General features: G+C 36.3%; 1 protein-coding gene across 9 annotated transcripts in view; it reads left to right on the plus strand.

The window, feature by feature from the left end:
• TCERG1 (transcription elongation regulator 1) overlaps positions 1 to 20,521 on the plus strand; it is a 58,614-nt gene that overhangs the window by 26,920 nt on the left and 11,173 nt on the right. For 5 of the 9 annotated variants that reach the window (XR_008993477.1, XM_036894714.2, XM_036894745.2 and 2 more), the window contains 8 exons: positions 769 to 929; positions 2,294 to 2,350; positions 2,497 to 2,563; positions 3,603 to 3,653; positions 5,010 to 5,145; positions 5,956 to 6,045; positions 14,824 to 14,942; positions 20,170 to 20,320. Coding sequence is in view for 8 of the 9 variants with exons in the window: in XM_036894714.2 (XP_036750609.2) it covers positions 769 to 929; positions 2,294 to 2,350; positions 2,497 to 2,563; positions 3,603 to 3,653; positions 5,010 to 5,145; positions 5,956 to 6,045; positions 14,824 to 14,942; positions 20,170 to 20,320 (832 nt within the window). In the remaining variant the exon portion in view is untranslated. Of the gene's footprint in view, positions 1 to 768; positions 930 to 2,293; positions 2,351 to 2,496; positions 2,564 to 3,602; positions 3,654 to 3,892; positions 3,923 to 5,009; positions 5,146 to 5,955; positions 6,046 to 14,823; positions 14,943 to 20,169; positions 20,321 to 20,521 lie in introns of all 9 variants that reach the window. The other 4 variants (XM_036894756.2, XM_036894763.2, XM_036894779.2 and 1 more) reach the window with 2 other exon arrangements.

Raw genomic sequence — 20,521 nt, forward strand, 5'->3', positions numbered from 1 at the left:
GTGATCACCTGGCCCTGGAGAGCCCTGTCCCCTGGAGCCGTCGCTGCCTGTGCCGCTGTCCAGCCGGGGGCTCCCTGGGGCAGAGGTGTGAGGGAGGGAGATTGGGAGTTGACACCCTTGCAATTGCTTCTCTGAATTTTGACTCTCCTGTATACTTCTATTTTTTTAGACTTTACAGAGTTCTCACATACTTGGTTTTTTCTGTTTTGTCTTTGTTCCTAGTTGTAATGAATGAAACAGTGGCTGTAGTGGACTCAGTGCTGTAGTGCAGTGGGCATCTGTTTATTTTTCATACTGGATATAATCAGATATTAAAGGCTTCTTAGAAGGTTATATTTGAGTATGTAATTCTGGTTTGGTAAGAAATACTAAGTATGATGTGATAGGTAGGGTGCTGTGAACTGTTGTTTAGCCTTAGAACTGCCTTATAGCTTTATTATTTGTTGCCATTAAACTTAGCCTCTGTGATAGGTTAAAGTGTATCATTCTCAAATTGAACATGCCAGACCAGTTTTCTGAGCACTCTCAACTCTCATCACAAATCGCTTTGCTTTTCCTGGTTTTCTCAGTTAATATGTTGCGCTGCTGTTTTAATCTCAGCCACTCATCTCTCTTCTGCTCTAAAAGTCATGTTTGGCTCTCCAAATAACTAGTGGAAATATGAAAGTGTTCTTTCCCACCACTGCCACCTCCGCTTTTGACAGGATGACAGTAAAATACTTAGCTGTAAAATATGACATAGAAACTGATATTTGAATCCATTTGTAGGTGTGTTGTTTGGACCGGTGATGAGCGGGTCTTCTTTTATAATCCTACCACCCGTCTTTCTATGTGGGACCGACCTGATGATCTGATTGGAAGGGCGGATGTTGACAAAATTATTCAGGAGCCCCCTCATAAAAAAGGAATGGAAGAAGTAAAGAAATTAAGTAAGTTTTAAATTAGGAGTTTATCCTCTAGTTGTAACATTCTTGTAACATTTTTACAGAGACCATTTAGAAAAATTTTCTATTAAGGAATATCAGAAATTTGTGAGCTGGAAAATAGATTGCTATGATAGTTTGAGTTCAGTAATAGAGACTTAAAAAAATAGAGGATTTGAATAAAATTATTTTTTGTAAAATACTTACATATGTATGCTTTAACTTGTAGATTTTCAGTTAGTACAAGATATGTTTGTACTGCTGACATTTGGCTCCATGCTTATTTATAATACTAAGATGCTCCTCTGAGCCTTTTAGCACCTTTCATGACTAGTAGTGTATTTTTTGAAATAATAAAAACTGTACAGAATATTTTTTAAATGTTTCCTAAAATATTATGAAATATAAAATTTTGTGAAAATCAAAAGTTTCATCTTTTAAACTAGATGAAATTTAGGAAAAGTAAGCCTTATTTCTGAGACTATAGAGACATCTTAAACCTTCTTAAGAGTATCTTTTTATCTACCTCATGTTCAGATAGCATTTAAGTATATATAATGAACACAAATATTTGTACATAATTTTTATTGTGTATTTTTTATTGGTAATTTGCCCTTATATTGATGTGGTTGTGTTTTATAGAACTTAACCCATATTCGTGTAGAAGCTTGATGAAAGAATCATTTAATACTTAAGCAAGTCCTGATGATCACATATCATTTACAGTAACTGGGTTGTATTCGTGTGGCACTAACATCTTCTGCTTACAAGTGATCTCTAAATCCACAAAACTGCTTGCCTGGTGCTGAAGACACTAGGCATCTGTTTTTCCCCTTCAGCAATATCTGTTTCAGCTATGATATTGATGATACTTTATAACATAGTATTGAATTATGCCAAGAAAGTGTGAGATTTGCTTTTATTTTGTGAATCTGTTTTCCAATATTTGATCCATATATTTGATAAATACATGCATCATAAACTGCTGAAAATGAATTCAAAATTTAATGGAAAGGGAAGATGAATAGAGGTATAGAATTACCATGCTTTGTTGAATGTTTTATAAAGGAGTGAATGTTATGAGATGGATATTTTATTTGTATAAACAGTAGCTTATTTATTTATTTATTTATTTATTTTTATTTTGTTATCATCAATCTACAATTACATGAAGAACATTATGTTTACTAGGCTCTTCCCTTCACCAAGCCCCCGCCACAAACCCCATTATAGTCACTGTCCATCAGCGTACTTAGATGTTGTAGAATCACTACTTGTCTTCTCTGTGATAAACAGTAGTTTTTAAAAAGAAAAAATAGTGTTATGTGTGTATAGCTATTCATGATAACATTTGAAATGTTTTTTGCCAGGGCACCCGACCCCGACAATGCTGTCCATCCAGAAGTGGCAGTTCTCTATGAGTGCAAGTGAGTGAACTAAATTGCAGCTTCTTTTTAATACTATTAGAGCAAATGTTGTGGTAGTGGGTAGCAGAGGGATTCATAACTAAATAATTCAGTTGTTACTGGTTTACTTTTATTCTGACAAAGTTTAATTAAATTTTATCTTACAGTTAAAGAAGAGCAAGAATTAATGGAAGAAATTAATGAAGATGAACCTATTAAAGCCAAAAAACGGAAGTAAGTAATACTTATAGTTTATGTGTAATTCATAGATTTTACCTTTTAAAAGTTCATTAGGTTGCAGTCAGCTTGTGATTGGGACAGGTAATGTGTATGTTGTCAGGAGACAGAAGTCATGATTGCTCTCTTGGGCCTGATATAAAAGCTTTGCTTTAAAATGTACAAATGGTGTCCCTTCTCTTGCTAGATTTGCGAAAGATCTGTTGTTTAAATTTTAGAAATTAGTTGATAAATTATTTCCAGACATTCATTAGGCCTGAATTTTATCAAAAATAAGTTTCCTCCCTAATGTAGACTCCAACAGACACCATTCCAGAAACCTCATAAATACAGACACAGACTTCTTTTTATATCCTTGCTCTTGAGTCTGGGGTCATTGCCACCTTTGAAGAGGGAACCCTTGAGCTCTGAAAGCGCTCTGAGAGAGACTGTCCTGAGCGCACGTTAGTCTGGCCAGCACTCTAGAACTGGCAAAATATGAATGTTACTGAGTATGGGTGGTGAAATGGTGGGGTAGAGGGCGTTTGTGTGTGGGTGGGGGAGGAATGGGACCATTATTTAGCAGCAAAAGAAAGTTTAAAGACATGGTTAGGGACTGGTTGATCATAGGCCTTACCTGAAAAGGACAGATTGAATGCAGCCAAATTATGGCAAAGAAATCAGGAAGACAACCCCTAGAAGGGTGGCTCTTTTTAAAAAATTTCTTTATTGGCAACAATGGTAAAGAAATTAAGATAGTCAAGAGAGTCACCCATAATCGACCATAGTAGTCACAGCTGTTTTCATTTTTGCAGTTGACTTTTTAGTTCTTGACCAAATGTATAAGTATTTTTATTAGTTGTAATCAATTGATTTTGTGTTTTTTTAAAAAAAAATCTAGAATAAGACATTTGTTTTCTTAATTATGATAAATGACTGCATTTATTCTGTTTATATACCATAATTTTGGATGTTCCTACGATGTTAAACTTTTAGGTTGTTTTTAATTGTTTGTTCTTATAGACAACTCTGTAAGGTTTTTAACTGCTTTTATCAGGAGAATGTCAAAGAAGTCCTTTATGTGGATTGCCCGAGCTTCTCTATTTAGGTACAAAGTTAAAAGCCTATTTTTTCTGGCTTAGTTTTTCTTTATTTCTTTTATTGAGATAGATAGTGGTAGTTTGTATTGTGACATTTTTATTTAATATAATTCTATAAGGTTATTTTCATTAGTTGTGTTTCTTGGATGTCTTTTAACTCTATTTAAATAGTTCTTAAATAAATTATTATAAGAGGGTGTATTGTTTGGCAAATTGCTTTTACCTGTTTGTTTTGTGCATATCTTAGGTCACAGACTATCTCGCTAAGTTCCTGCAGGTCACGGACTATGTCTTCTATTTCTTTTGATTCATTCCCTAAGTTGCTAATTACCTCTCACTATTATTTGTGGGTTAGCCTCAGTTCCATTTAAATCTCCTGGGCTAACTTCACTTCCTTGTATAGCATGGTTTTGAATTTCCTGATATCCTGATTTATTACCCTTAAGTTTATGTAGGGAATATGAACCGATTCTATTTGTACACCAGCAGATCATATTTAAAAAGGAAGATCTGCTCAGCCACACCTGAATATTACTGAATTACCTATTTTTTTGGATTATTTACATGAATGAGCTTTCTTCATGTAAAGATGTCTGAGAGGTGACTTGATTTCATGTTTCCAAACCCCTTGAGTATAACATAGCAACAGCATTGGTCTTAGCACTGAGGTGCATTTTTGGAGAAACAAGAAGTAGTTTAGTCACTGATGAACAGTTCTAATTCCACCTAACTACTCCTGGGCCTATGTTGCTCTCTGGGACCTGTCCTTCAACTTAAATCTCAACTAATCACCCAGAAAGTGAGTAAAAAAATGTCAGGTAGGTAAGGTATATATCTCACTTGGCCAAGTTTGCAGATATTTTCATTTTATTTTCAAAATAAATATTTCACATTACTAAGACACCAATTTTTATTAGATTTAAAAGATATTTTATGGATTTATAATGTAAGATCTTTTGGAAAATACTATTTTCCCTATATCATTTCAAGAACTAAAAATTATATTCTGTGCTGTTTGATTCTAACACATAGAGTTGTACCGCAATGTTAGATAAGTTTGCTTTTTATTTTTTTTAAGGTCATTTTGTGTATCAACTAGTGTCAGGGAGAGACAGCACGTTAAAGTTTTTTTTCCTAACAATGTAGCCATTGTAACATCATTAGAAGCTCAGTGTAACTTTATTATTATTATAGTGAAAGTTACTTATCCCTTAGGGTACATTTGAAACCCTCAATATACTTGGCTTTTCCCAAAAATATGCTGCTCAGTAGTGAGTCTTGGATATTCCATTGATTTTAAGATTTTAGTAAGATTTCCTGTTAGTATTTTGTCAGTTGATCCCTTGTATTTTATTTTTTTATAGGAGAGATGATAATAAAGACATGGATTCAGAGAAAGAAGCTGCCATGGAAGCTGAAATTAAAGCGGCCCGAGAAAGGGCCATTGTCCCTCTGGAGGCCCGAATGAAGCAGTTCAAGGACATGCTGCTAGAGAGAGGGGTCAGAAAACAATCTTTGGGGGAGATATTTCTGTTTTGTATAAGTAATATAAATATGTCTTGCTAAAAGGTCCAATCTAAGGTTAGTGCTCATGTTGGGGGGGGGAGAAGGGAAGCCTATCAAATTTTACTGTTTTTTTTTTTTTTTTCTCCAAACAGCCTTTTTTCTTGGCTAATCATGTCATATTTAACTAAATGAATTTTACTATCCTTTCAAATGCAAATAACGTTTAACATTTATTGGGTCGTTAAATTTTGGTGAGTATTATAAGACGAGTATTAACATTGCGGAATGGCGGACTACTCGGGATAGGTAAGGTATATACGATTTTTCCTTTAATATATTCAGAATGGCTTTTGGTTAAAGGAGAACTGGTACTTTATGATATTAAAGAAGAGATGTCAACCTTTTGGTTATATTCACAGATTCACTTGAATAAGTGAAATTGTTCAGTTCTAAATTACAATATTGTTCACTTCCTTGGAGCAAGCATGGGAAGTCAAAATGCAGATCTTCAAGGCTTTTTCTGATGTACTGATTTTTAAAATGTCACACAGTAGTCGTTATTTTAATGAGTAATTAAGTCTGTGTTATTTCTATATAGAATAGAAATGTTCAGAGCCAATTAGTGTGGAAATTTGCAATGCTCGCCTCCCACTGCTTGTCATTTATTAGTGATGGAAACTTCAGTGTGGTGTTTTATTATGTCTCCTTTTTAAGCAGATGTCCTGTAGATTTCAAGGAAAATTATGTGACATTTATGTTTTAGAAACAGCTTAGTTATGAGGCAATACATTTTTTATTTTAAAGGTGTCTGCTTTTTCAACATGGGAGAAGGAATTGCACAAGATAGTTTTTGATCCTCGATACTTACTTCTCAATCCTAAAGAGAGAAAACAGGTAAAAGGAAAATAACATTTAATAAATGTTTATCCCTTGCCAACAGATTTTTTAATTATAAGGAATAATTACCATGCTTTTTTTCTTTAACAGTACTTTAAAAACAGTTTCATATCTTAGAACATAGTCATCTTCTATGTGGACTTTTCTGCCTCAGAAATAACTTTGACGTTTTGCCCTTATAGACATGGTTATTGCCTCATGAACATTTTGTCCTTGTACCTCATGCACACTAAAGTTATTATCTAAGAAGATTTCAAAATTAATTTCAAATGCATTTATTAATTTCCATTTTACTGGGCAAATGATGCAGATTTAGAGGAGAAAAATAGCAAAATACAGGTGAGTAAAAAGGAAAAAAAAAACCAGTACAATCCTACCCAGCTGATAGGACCACCATTGAACAGTTTGGTTTATAGCCTTCCTGTTATGTGTCAGTATGTACATATTTATGTGTCTGTATTGTAGACAAACAACACTCAGACATGTTTCTGTCTCACACACACTGCGCAAAGTCCACATTACATTTAAGTGGCATCTGTTAAAATGCCTTTTCATCATAAACACAGAGACGTGGTGGGTGCATCTGGGTGTCTGCTGAACGAAAATTCAAATGAACTGAAGTTGCCTTCTTACTAAGTTGCCATTTATTCCCGTGATGATTGTGACACATATCATCTCATGGTGATTGTTTCTTCCTCTAAAGCATTGCATACTTCTAACTTACATAATTTCTGAATTACTTGGACCACCCTGATACTGATCTCTATAACATGGTGAGTACAGTGAACCACCTGCTATAGTGCTGTTGGGCTACAAGATTTCCTTTGGTGACAGAAATATCCATCTTTCCTTCACATTTACAATTTAATGGTTGGACTAATTCTCTACACACATTGTGCCATTATGCATATAGGTCTAATCATAGGCTTTTTATAAAGAGAGGAAATTTACAGTGTGCCAGACATGTATTTTAGTACTTGTTATAGAAAGACATGACTTTCCAAATATATTCACATCTACATTACAAGTACAGTAGTCTTTTCTTCTGATGATTCATGTGTGATGGTCTCATTCTCACCTCTGTTGATGGCCATATCCAAACCTATGGATCAGCTTTGATTCTTTACTTTTCCCCACTGGGCATTTTAAGTCTACCAGCAAAATGTATTTCGAGACACTTTTCTAAATTCAACCACTTACTCACATGTCCCTCTCTTAACACCCTGTTTCAAGGCCCCGTTATCAGCTGTCATCATCTGTGAGCCTCTAATTGGATCTCTTTGCTTCTTTCTACTTTTGTTCCTCTGTAGTCTAGTTGTTCTTCTACACAGCGGCCAGACTAATTTTTAAGTTAATGATAAATTCAGACAGTGTTTCCTTGCTTAAAAAATGTACAGTGCTTCCCACTTCATTTAGGATAAAAGTGAAACTCTTACCCTGCCTGTAAGATTCTGCATACATGCATGTCTGTCTCTTTCTTGACGCTCTTTTCTTATAGCCATTCATCCTAGCCTCACTGACTGGCCTTGATACGCCTTGAACAAGCCAGGCACGTACAGGTACTTGCTATTCCCTCTGCATGGAATGTTCTTCTCCAAGGTGTTTGCATAGCTGGTGCTGTTTTGTTCAGGTACTTGTCTGGTTGCCTTCTGGCCCACCTGTTTCTTTGCCTTCTTTACTTTCTGAATAGCACTCATGTCTCTGATTATCTAAAATATCATCTTTCTCCTCCTACTGCAGAGTATAAATTGTGTGAGGGCAGGAGCTTTGTTTCGTTCCTTGCTCTGTGGGTAGTGTCTACAACAGTGCTTAACCTGAATATCCCTGAAGACTTAGTTTAAGACTTTTATGACACTGCATGTTAAGTTTCTGACTGAGTGAAATTATAAGTACATACTGAGAACTAAAATTCTTTTTTACTTTTAGAGGCATTTTGTAAGCTGATGGTGTTACCTTACTAATAAGTTTCACATAAAAAGAAAAATTAGAAGCATTTTTTAATTTTAAATTGAAACTCCATTTAAAGGCTCACATGCCTTTCAAATAGGATTCTTAAAACTGCAGTATAAGAAATGAGAGAAAGGAGAAGTTAACATTGGTATTAATATACATATGTATTTTTGGTACTTAGTTTTATTATTCTCATGGGAGTGTAAAACAAGCCAATTAAATGTGAGGTTATGTAGTGCACTCTAATTTCATATCTGAGATTTGTGCTTTGATTTTAAAAAACTAACAATTTCATTGAAAATGCCTCATAATCTACAGTTACATCTCTTTCAGTTTTGTCCTAGAATTTCTAGTTATTCGTCAACTTACATGTATTTTACTTCGTTATAGAGGAAGTATTTCATGTAATTGTAACCATAAATTTAAATTACGATTTTCCTTACTTAATCTTGTTTTTGATAAAAGGTCATTAAGGAGGCAGAAATGTTTTGGCAAAGTCTGATACGAATAGCCTTCTTCAACAAAACCAGACCATTTCTATGCAAGATTGGCTCTGACATAGAGATTAGTTATGCAGACACTTCAAAATAAGTTGTCTGTTATCTTATTTCAAAAATAAATCTTTTAATATAGTGTATGTTCTTTAGAACTTTTTAATCGTGACTGTGTTATAGTTTGGTAATATATTGTCAGTATTACTCATGATTGTCAGCTGTCTAGGCCACTGCTTACTGAATCAGTATCAAATTATAAATTGAACTAGATTGATGTGGGAATCAAGCAATGAGACCTGTTGAAAAGAAAAACTTCCTCTACACACTGAATATTTAGACATCAAATATGTAGGTTTTTCTTCCAATGCCAGTCAGTTCTCTGACACCAGCTGGGTATCTTACAATTAAATTGAATTCTGACACTGTCTACCTGGAATGAACATCAGATCCCACAGGGTAAGGGCTCAGTTCCACAAGATTCTCTTACTTCAAATGCCAATTGCAAGTAGTAGGTTTCTAGATTACCCCCACTTCTGTCCTACAAATTAAGAGTTCCCTTGACTCCCTCCTCAGGTTTGATAATTTGCTATAATGACTCACAGAACTCTAGGGAACACGTTGACTGGGTTATGTAATGAAGGATGTGATAAAGGATGCAGGTGAACAGTAGATGATGAGATACAGGACGAAGTCTGGAAGGGTCCTGAATGCAGGAGCTTTTGTCTCTATGGAGTTGGGGTGTGTTCACTAACCTGGAAGCCCTCCGAACTCCTGTGGTTATGGTTTTTCTGGTGGCAGTGTTGCATGGGCATGATTGATGAAATCTTTGACCGCTGGTGATTGGTCTCAACTGCAAGCCCCCTGCCTCCCTTGTAGGGAGGGTGTGTGGTGGGGAGCTGAATGTTCCAACCCTCTAATCACGTGGTTGGTTGTACTAGCAGCCAGTAGCCGTTCTGCGGTTAGAGGCTTTCCAGAAACCACTTCATTGACGTGAACTTAGGTGTGGTCGCAGGGGCCTTGGTATGAGAAACAGAAGACTGCTCTTCCCACCTTTATGTATTTCAGGTTCAGGAGAAAAACCGGATATGATAGTTGATGCTCCTGTCGCTCTTCTCACTTAGGAAATTACAAGGGTCTTAGGAGCTCTGGCCAGTGCAAAGACCAAGTGTATTTTATTACATCACAATATCATGCCCCTACTTTTGTAAACTTACATTTTGAAGAAAACTATACATATAGAAAAGTCTGAAAATCAAAGTGAACATACCGTGTAATTACCTAGATTAAGAAATGGAAATAGTTATGCAAGATGATAAGTTCTAGAATCCATACAGCACAGTGCCTATAGTTATATACTGCAACATTTGCTGAGGGTAGATCTCACATTAAGTGGTCTTAATATCTCAAATGAAATAGAAATGATAATAATAAATAAAAGGGCTGGAGGAACATTTTGGAGGTGATGGATGTGTTTGGCACAGATTGTGGTAATGGTTTTCCAGGTGTTTATCTCCAAATTCATCAAGTTGTATACATTACGTACATACAGTTTTTTTATGTTAATTACCTCAGTAAAGTGGTTTAAAAAAAGAAAAGAAAGGGACTATTATCAGCTCCTCAGAAGCTTCCTTGAAGACTTAGACAATGTAGCCCTTTAACATGCATGTTTTGATTATACCTATAAAAATAAACTAGAAATTGTTAAAGCTTATTAACTTTCATGGTATTTATTTTGTTCATGAGTTGATGTTATAAGAAAATAACTGCTTAAAATAGGGAACATAAAGTCAGGTACATTCGGAAGCATGACAAATTATTTGGAGAAACTTGGAAGCATAACAGAACTCCTAATCTTCTGTGAGGTATTCATCTCAGAGAGTGGTTTCTAACTTGAGTGGGATGTTGTCGGGGAAGGGGTTGGAAGTTTTCTCCAGCTTCTGAAAAGAGTTAATATAAATTCACTTGGATATCATTTATAGTTTAATACCTTTATATGTAAATATATACTGAGAAAGGAAAGGGGTTGGGAACTATACTCATTCCCACCTCTGTCAGCATGCAGATCCTTGGATTTACTGCAGTGCTATATTTAAGGTTATTGAAAATGACCTACATGCTTAGCAGGGAACTGGTGAGATAATTATAGATTATTTCTATATTTTAAAAGGGTTTGTTTTATATATATATATATATAGACTGACCTGGAAAGAAGTCTTAAAAGTATTTTAAAGAAAATTTTTGTTATTTTACTTTTTCCAAAGATTGTGCCTGCACATAAAGGACCAAATAGTTCTATAAGATATGTCAGGAAAAGTAGTGGAGTGTTGCCCTCGTTTGATCTTGTGAAGACATTTCTTCCAGAGCCTTTTGACCCGCTTGAGCCTGGGTTGGCTGCCTGTCCCAGGTGCTGTGCGGCAGGCATTTCTGGGGGTGTCAGCTCTTTACCAGCCCCCTGGGGATTTCCTTCGTCTCTCTTACTTGGTGGGGGTGGGAGTTCACCTGTTTCCTACTTTGTCTTTTCTTTTTCGGTTTACTCTCTTCTGCTGCATTCCATCCCTTCTCAAGGAGGAGTAGCTTCTTGAGAAAACAGTCATGGGAAATAAAATTTTGAGGCCTTTCATTATTTGAAAACACCTTTTTTGTACCCTTATTTGGAATTGTTTGGCTGGGTAAGGAATTTAAGTTGGAGATCTTTTCCTTCAAGATTTTGAAAGCATTGCTCTGCTTATGGATTGCGGTGCTGTTTTTGAAGCCATTCTGTTACCTGTTCCTTTGTATGGAGACCTGCGTGTTTCCCTTCTCTTTAAGCGTGGAAGGTCTTCCCACATCTTCAGTGTTCCAGAGTTTCATGGTGACTGTGTGCCCTGCGGGGAGGGCCTGCTGTGCTGGGCACTGATGGCCCTTTCAATAGGGAAACTCACTATCTTTCAGTTAGGAGATTTTCTTGCATTGCTTTTTTATTTGCTTCTAACTACTTTACAACATTTTTTTCTTTTTGGAATTTGCCCTGCTTGGCTGGTCCTCAGAGTTTCTTTTCTCTCTGATTTTCTACCTGTTTTTTCTCTTTTTTTAACTTTCTGAGTAATTTTCTCAACTCTGTTGTCTAACCCTTCAATAGAGTTTTCATTTCTTATGTCATCTTTTAATTTCTACTAGTTCTTTTTCTGCAGTTTTTCTTGTTTATGGTTATGGTTGCAATTTAGGATTTTTTTCTTCTTTTATGTTTTCACTTTCCTGCATAGTCTGTTTCTACCAAATTTTCTCTGTTTTGGTCTCTTTTTCATGTTGGAAGTGTCCTAGATGTCTTTGTAGACCCTGATGGCTCATGATCAGGAAAGAGGCACTAAAATGCCGTTCGGGCACTCAGCATCTGGGTGGGCTCTCAGATTGTTGCCTTTACTGTAGAGCAGTGGGCTTCAGCCAGGGCAGTTTTGCCCCAAGGGACATTTTTGGTTTTCACAACTGAGGGGGGTGGTGCTGGCATCTGTTAGTTGGGGAGGCTACTAAATACTATGTAGCCCAAGTGTCAGAAGTTCTGAGGTTGAAAAACTCTGCTTATAGAGCGACTTAAGCTGGTTTGTTGAGGATTCCCTGGAGCAAATAATCTTTAGGCTGATCAGATTGTGGATAACAACTTATTTCTAGTCTTCTGGGCAGTGGTCACACTTCTTGCTGCTTTGGTCCTGGGAGAATTGTGTCTAGTGTATATAACTGCTTAATTCCCTGTTTTCTCAGCTGGTACACCTGATTCCTAACTTAGGTTCCCTTGGTCCAGAGACACTGTTTTACCTTTTAGAGCAGGGGTCAGCAAATTGTTACAGAAAGGGTCAGATAATAAATATTTTAGGTATTATGGGCCATATGATCTCTGATAAAATAGTGTAATTCTGCACTTGTAGTACAAGAGTACATAGATTATAAATGTAAAGTAATGAGCATGACTGTGTTAAAGCCTTATTTACAAACACTGAAATTTAATATTTCACGTGTCATGATGTTTTCTATTCATTTAAAAATGTCAAAACTATCTGGGCTATACAAAAACAGGCAGCAGTCTGGATTTGGCTAGTAGATCATGATTTGTCAACTCTTGATCTAGAGAATAACCACCTGTTTTGCTGAGGTTCACGAGTAGCAGTTCCTCAGACACAGAAAGTTGGTATGGGGGAATTTGGTGATTGAACTGCTTCTTAAACAGCCTTATTGTAGCTGTATCCCATCCTCACTTCCTTGGGTATCTAGTGCCATCAATTCCAGGGCTGTTTGAGGAATTCCTCTGATTAAAAAAAAAAAATAGGTTCTTTCTTTGTTTTCGTGACTGCTGGTTTAGGGTCAGCTTTCTCATGTGTGCCAAGTCCTTTGCCACTTGTCCGTGTGCTTTGCAGCTTGCAGAGGTGCTGTTCTCTCTCCTCCCCATTTTCCTGTTGTTGTTGGTTTATGACTTAAAAAAAGAAAGTCCTCCAGCTACATGCAAGAGAATGAAACTGGATTATTGTTTAACCCCATACACAAAAGTAAACTCGAAATGGATCAAAGACCTGAATGTAAGTCATGAAACCATAAAACTCTTAGAAGACAACCTAGGCAGACATCTCCTGAATATAAGCATGAGCAACTTCTTCCTGAACGCATCTCCTCTAGCAAGGGAAACAAAAAGCAAAAATGAACTCATGGGACTACATCAAACTAAAAAGCTTCTGTACGGCAAAGGACACCATCAACAGGACAAAAAGGAATCCTACAATATGGGAGAATATATTTGTAAATGACATATCTGAAAGGGGGTTAACATCCAAAATATATAAAGAACTCACAAGCCTCAACACCCAAAAAGCATATAACCCGATTAACAAATGGGCAGAGGACATGAAGAGACAGTTTTCCAAAGAAGAAATTAGGATGGCCAACAGACACATGAAAAGATGCTCCACATCACTAATCATCAGGGAAATGCAAATTAAAACCACAATGAGATATCACCTCACTCCAGTAAGGATCACCAGCATCGAAAAGACTAAGGACAACAAATGCTGTCAGGGATGTGAAGAAAGGAGAACCCTCCTACACTGCTGGTGGGAATGTAAGCTAGTTCAGCCATTGTGGAAAGCAATATGGAGGTTCCTCAAAAAACTAAAAATAGAAATACCATTTGACCCAGGAATTCCACTCCTTGGAATTTACACAAAGAATACAACCCAGATTCAAAAAGACATACACACCCTTATGTTTATCACAGCACTTTTTGCAATAGCCAGGATATGGAAGCAACCTAAGTGTCCATCAGTAGATGAATGGATAAAGGAGAGGTGGTACATACACACAGTGGAATACTATTCAGCCATAAGAAGGAAACAAATGCTACCATTTGCAACAACATGGATGGAGCTGGAGGACATCATGCTCAGTGAAATAAGGCAGGCGGAGAAAGACAAATGCCAAATGATTTTCCTCATTTGTGGAGTATAACAATGAAGCAAAACTGAAGGAACAAAATAGCAGCAGATTCAGAGACTCCAAGAAGGAACTAATGGTTACCAAAGGGGAGGAGTGTTGGGGGGGCTGGTGGGGGGAGAGGGAGAAGGGGTTTGAGGGGTATTATGTTTAGTACACATGGTGTGGGGGATCATGGGGAGAACAGTGTAGCACAGAGAAGACAAGTAGTGACTCTGTGGTATCTTACTACACTGATGGACAGTGACTGCAGTGGGGTATGGGTGGGGACTTGATAATATGGGTAAGTGTAGTAAGCACATTGTTTTTTCACTTCATAAGAGTGTATATCAATAATACTTTTAAAAAAGTCCTCTGTTGTCATTTTATTGGTGTTCGAAGAAAGCAGGAAATAGATTTGCATGCTCAGTTCACCATCTTGACTATGGAGAAAAATACAGATATAAAGCATGGTTACATTTTGGTGACAATATATCTTAAAGAGAAATGTAGAAGTAAAATTATAGATTCTCTATGTCATTTTTTTTCCTGGAAGGTTTTGTGAGGACTCTTACACATTGTACATCGCTTGAGAATTTTTGATAAATATTCGGTTTATAATCAGGGAAAATGAAAATTAAAGGGGTGTTTAATTTTTTTCTATTCTGGAAATATAAGCTGAGGGCTTGTATCTCTGTTTAATACTATGAACTGAATCTTTAAAGTGAGACTTGCCATGGATCGTCTGTATATAATTGAGTTACCTGGAGTTAATATTTTTTTCCTGCTGCAGTTTAGACAAAGGTATTGACTTATAGTTTTTTTTATAGACTACATAATTTGGTAGTTAGATTACTTATATGAAAGACTAATTTGTCAAATTGATTTCTTTTTGTGATAGGTATTTGATCAGTATGTAAAGACGAGGGCAGAGGAAGAACGCAGGGAAAAGAAAAACAAAATAATGCAAGCCAAGGAAGATTTCAAAAAAATGATGGAAGAAGCAAAATTTAATCCAAGGTATATGGTTCATTACCATCAAATATCAAAATATGTATGTATTTTCTCTTACTATTAGTTAATATATATATAAAATATATTTTGGATATTTAGACATAAAAAACTTAACTTGATTATTGGTTTCTGCCTCTCTAATCTTTATTCTTACTGTATTTCCTTTAGAGGAATCCATGGTGCTCTGCAAGAGGCTTTGGTTTTCAAGAAGGGTACTTTTGTTTTAAAAGCTTCCTTGTAGGAATAAGTTTTCCTTCTCTACAAACTGGTAAATGATAAAGTAAATCTGTTGCTGTGTTCCTAAAGTATTACACAGAATAAATTGCAGAGCAGGAACATTAGTTTGATTGAATTGAAGTGGTGAAGGATCTTTCATTAAAAAATTTTTTAAGTGTCTAGAGTATCATTTTGCCTGACATTTCCAATTAATTGTTAATGTAGCAGACTGGCGAAAATGAGACATTTTAAACTTACGCGCCTTTTTAAACTAACATAATAAAAACATCATTTATTAGGTATTTTATGTGCACTTAAAAACACGTGTCCATTTAAAGCATCTCTGTGTATATGTGCATATACATACACAGACTTACATTATCTCATTCTGTCTTCAAAACAGCCCATATGGTTTAGGTATTCCTACCTATTTTTCAGATAAAGAAAATAAGATATAAGCTAATAAGACATAATTTGGGTAACTTTGCCCAATGAACGGGGCCAGAGGGTTTGTTAGAGTCCAGGAGTAGTCCGGACAGGGAGAATTGCTGTCTTATTTATGGCTTAGTTTTGGCAGTAGTGGAATTGGGTTGCTGAGAACATCTCAGAGAATTTCTGAAACTGTAGGGTAGGACTGTGGAGTCTCTAGGTTCAGTGGCGTTTTTTATAAAAAGTTCATCTGTTGAAACAGTTACTTTTTTTTGTCAGTGGAGGTAGGGAAGAGTGATATTGTTTGAGAAAGTATATTTGGTATTATTTTACATTTGAATATAAGAGAAACCCATTGGGGCATTAATAGAAATTTCAGAAAATAAAGCTAATAGAGTATTTGATTATGAAGAACATAATATTCTTTCAGGGATAATAAGAGTCTCAGATTCTCCAGGGGGTCTTGGGCGTATTCTTAATCAAAAGGGGGAGTTCACAGGTCATAGTCGCTGCAACTGGGTTTTACGGTTAAGGAAATTTGAACATGGGCTGGTATCACAATAATGTGAGAGAATCCGTAATATTTTCTTGGGTATTGTGGTTATAGAGAAAAAAAGATTTACTCAGATGCATACTGAAGTATTTATAGGTGAAGTCTCATAATGTCTACAGCTTATTTTCAACTGATTTAGCAAAATACATTGATTTACGTAAAACTATGGGCTGGGAAGAATTGAGACTCCAGACTTACTTCCCTTTATGGGTGAGACGAGTCAGTCTTCCTGTATGACCGACCTGACTGATGTTCTTTTGGGACAAATAGGATTGCCGGAGTGACCTGTACTGTGCAGATTTCAGAAAGTAAAGCCATCAAGCACATAACTGAAGTTCTATTAGCTCTTTGGACATTGTGCTGTATTGACACATTTAATATTAGCATAGAGATTAGGACCAAGTTAGTAGGTAGCAGAAAACCAGGAGAAACTTAAAATTAAATCTCTCTTTGAATTGGGAAAAGACCACCATCAGCAAACTTTTTTTAGTAGAGTTTGCAGATACAGTCGTTGGGGTATATTCCAAAAGAAAGAATGACTGGGGAAAATTACTTTACTTTAGTGGGTGTTTATTCTGTGTCTTCTTTGTATTTTAATCAAAGTTTCAGGCATACTTCCTGTGTCCACCTCTGATCACTCTACTCTTCCCCATCCTCTGCTACCAAACTTTGTCTGACCTCCCCTACTCCCTCTTAAAAAGGATTCTTATACCACATCTGTTATAAACTGGCACTTTTTGGAGTTAAGGAATGAGTCATAGATATCTCTCTCTAATGCTGTAACTTCCATTTTAGTCTGTCCTGGGGAAAAATATTAAGTATTTTACTTATGTTATTATAAATAATATAAATACATGTAAAATAATTAAATTCTCACTTTAACACATTGGTTTTACATTTTTAAGAAGGTTTATTCTTGAATCATAGTAATAATTGCTTTTTTCTGTCTTAAAATGATAAAGCAGCCTTCTTAATTTATCATGAAAAAACATGGACCTCATTTCTGGGATATGCATTTTTATTTTACCTTAAATTTTTTTATGGTTATAGATACCAGGTTTGCAATATATCCTGTGGTTCAAAATGTTGATTTAATGAAATTAGATATTGCGAGTAATATCAGCCATATATAAAAGGTTACTAGAATCTGGCTTTGGTTAGCAAAGCTTGAAAATAGCAGAAGTTAGCTGTAAGTGGCACTCCTAATCTTCAGTTTATGTTTTGAATTCTAAATTCTGAAGTTAACCAGTTTTTTCTTAATAATTAAAAGTTAGAATCTTTGTTCTAATACCTTTGAGCAGGTGTTTTACTTTTGCATGGAAATAGCTGAATAGTTTTTTTTTTTTTTTTTTTTGATGGTGAGGATGTGGGGTTATGGGTCAGGGGCCAGGGTTAGGGTTAGAGTCAGGTTTTTGGTATTGTGTAAAGGGAGGATAGGGTCACAGAGTTAGGGTCCAGGTTTACTGTTAGGATAAGTGTGAAATTGAGGTTTAGGTCTATGGTGAGGTGTGGGTGACATTGATGGTGAGGGTGAGGGGTTAGGGTCAGGGGCCAGGGTTAAGGTTTTTTTTTTTTAAGTTTTTAATTTTGGTATTATTAATATACAATCACATGAGCAACGTTGTGGTTACTAGATTCCCCCCATTCTCAAGTCCCCACCACATAGCCCATTACAGTCACTGTCTATCAGCGTAGTAAGATGCTATAGAGTCACTACTTGTCTTCTCTGTGCTGTACTGCCTTCCCCGTGCCCCCCTCTGCATTATGTGTGCTAATCGTAATGCCCCTTATTCCCCTTTCCCCCTCCCTTCCCACCTACCCTCCCCAGTCCCTTTCCTGTTTGTAACTGTTAGTCCATTCTTGGGTTCTGTGATTCTGCTGCTGTTTTGTTCCTTAAGTTTTTGCTTTGTTCTTATGCTCCACAGATGAGTGAAATCATTTGGTACTTGCCTCCCTCTGCCTGACTTATTTCACTGAGCATAATTCCCTCTAGCATCATTCATTTTGTTGCAAATGGTAGGATTTGTTTTCTTCTTATGGCTGAATAATATTCCATTGTGTATATGTACCACCTCTCCTTTATCCATTCATCTGCTGATGGACACTTAGGTTGCTTCCATGTCTTGGTATTGTAAATAGTGCTGCGATAAACATAGGGGTGCATCTGTCTTTTTCAAACTGGATGCTGCATTCTTGGGGTAAATTCCTAGATGTGGAATTCCTGGGTCAAATGGTATTTCTATTTTTAGTTTTTTGAGGAACCTCCATACTGCTTTCCACAATGGTTAAATAGTTTTTCAAGGGGAAATTAGACTTTATTTTTTCCTGTCCTAAAACATGCTAAATATGGAAGTGTTTATAAAAGTAAATTCTTAGGAAAATGAAAGCTTCAAATATTGAAATACACCCAAATATGTGGAAGTTTTATAGATGCCTTTTATTTGTGAAGAAACTTCTTTTTACACCTAACTGCATTACATCTTTTTATTTAGTCTGATTGGCATTTACTAAGCTTTTTAGATCTCTACATTGATGTTTTTCATCAAATTTGGAAAGTTTCTGGCCAGAATTTTTCTGTCCTGATTTAAGTCTTTTCTCTTTTAGGGTCCTAATTACATATATATTGTTAAAGTATTTGATATTTTCTCACACGTCCCTGAGACTGCCTCCTCACCCCCCAAAATTTTTCTGCATACTGTTTTGATTAGGTAGTTATTACCGATCTAACTTCAAGTCATTGACTCTTTATTTCTGCTCTTAGGTTAAGCCCTCCAGTGAATTTTTCTTTCAGTTACTTTTGGGTTCTTTTTAAAAATTTTCTGTGCCTCTGCTGAAACTCCCTAGTTTTTCATTCATTAATACCATGTTTTTAAATTCTTGAACCTATTTTTCTTGAATTCTTTCAATATAACTATAATAGTTTAAAAGGATTTGTGAACCTAGAACAACAACACAAAGAAGCCTCTTTCACTGAAAATAGGTATCTGCGTATCTTGGGTTCAGTACTGACTTAAAATTTTTTTTCTGTGGATCACATGTTTCTTTGTATGTTCAGTGATTTTGAATTGAATATTGGAAATTGTGGATAGTAATAGAGTCTCTGAAGTCTGCTGTTTACCTCTGGAAATTGTTGATTCTTGTTTTAGCAGGCAGTTCAATTACAGGTTGATCACCTTGATTTAGGTGAGATTTTATGCTTTGTTAGTGTGGATCTCAGAAAGTAGAAGATGTTTGTCTCAACTTAACCAACTTTGTCTCCGTTGTGGATCTTTTGTGGATTTCCTTGTCCTAATATGATTCTTTTCCCAGAACTCAGTGCCTGGTGTTTCTGTTTTTGCTCTTAACTATGTGGCAGCTTGGTATAGGGAGTAAGTAGTCTTTCGCTGCTGCTCTTGTGGGGCTTGGCTTTGGCCGTCTGTTTGTGGACAGTCCCTCTGTGGTATTCTAGGGTTTTGTCTGTGTTTAGCTTCTTCCTCTGTTGTTTTGGCACTCAGACTCTGATCTTTGCTGCTTCTAGTTCATTGGGACCATTGTACTCTGCTTGGACTCTAGCTCTGCAGCTTGGGAAATCGTCTTGAGGCAGAGGTGATGGGGCTCTTAATGTCAGTCTTAATCTTCCTATTGTCCACTGCTGGAAATCAGTGGCCTCAAATATTTTGTCCTCTTTTGTAGTTAGTTATGGCAGGAGAGCTAATTCAATAAAAGTTGTTGCACCATGGCTGGAAGCAAGACTCGGCCTCATCTTAGGTTGGAAATACATGAGCTCTTGAGTCTTGTGAAGCACAGATTCTCTGCTGACGGTATGCCCCTAGTACTGGTAGTATACAGCTGATGGTATACAGCTCTGTAACCACATTTTTACCCGTTAGCCTTTTTTATTCCTTTCTGTAGCTCATTGTTCACTGTTTAGGCAGATATTGGGACTCAGTATCTTTGGGGTACATATTCTTGCTGGAAAAATGGTATCTTCTGCTGTATCTTTCTACAAGCAGAAATAGCTCTACCAAAGTTAGCACACTTGCCATTTTGTTACAGAGCTACTTTTAGTGAATTTGCAGCCAAGCATGCTAAAGATTCAAGATTCAAAGCAATTGAAAAGATGAAAGATCGAGAAGCCTTGTTCAATGAATTTGTGGCAGCTGCAAGGAAAAAAGAGAAAGAGGATTCGAAGACCAGAGGTGAGAAGGTAAGATGGTTTTAGTTCCAGTGGTGTGATTGATGGGAGTGTGAATGGAAAGGCACTAGGCTGATGCTGTGTTTCTAATCTCATTCATTGGCATAAATACTTACTGTTTAGCCTTTTGAGTTAGCTTGCACAGTTGTTCATGTGTGTATATTCTGTCACTTTACTTATATAATACTTATTTTAGTAGTTTTGCTAAACTAC

The sequence above is a fragment of the Manis pentadactyla genome, chromosome 13, assembly GCF_030020395.1.
Source record: "Manis pentadactyla isolate mManPen7 chromosome 13, mManPen7.hap1, whole genome shotgun sequence".
Classification (NCBI taxonomy): Eukaryota; Metazoa; Chordata; class Mammalia; order Pholidota; family Manidae; genus Manis; species Manis pentadactyla.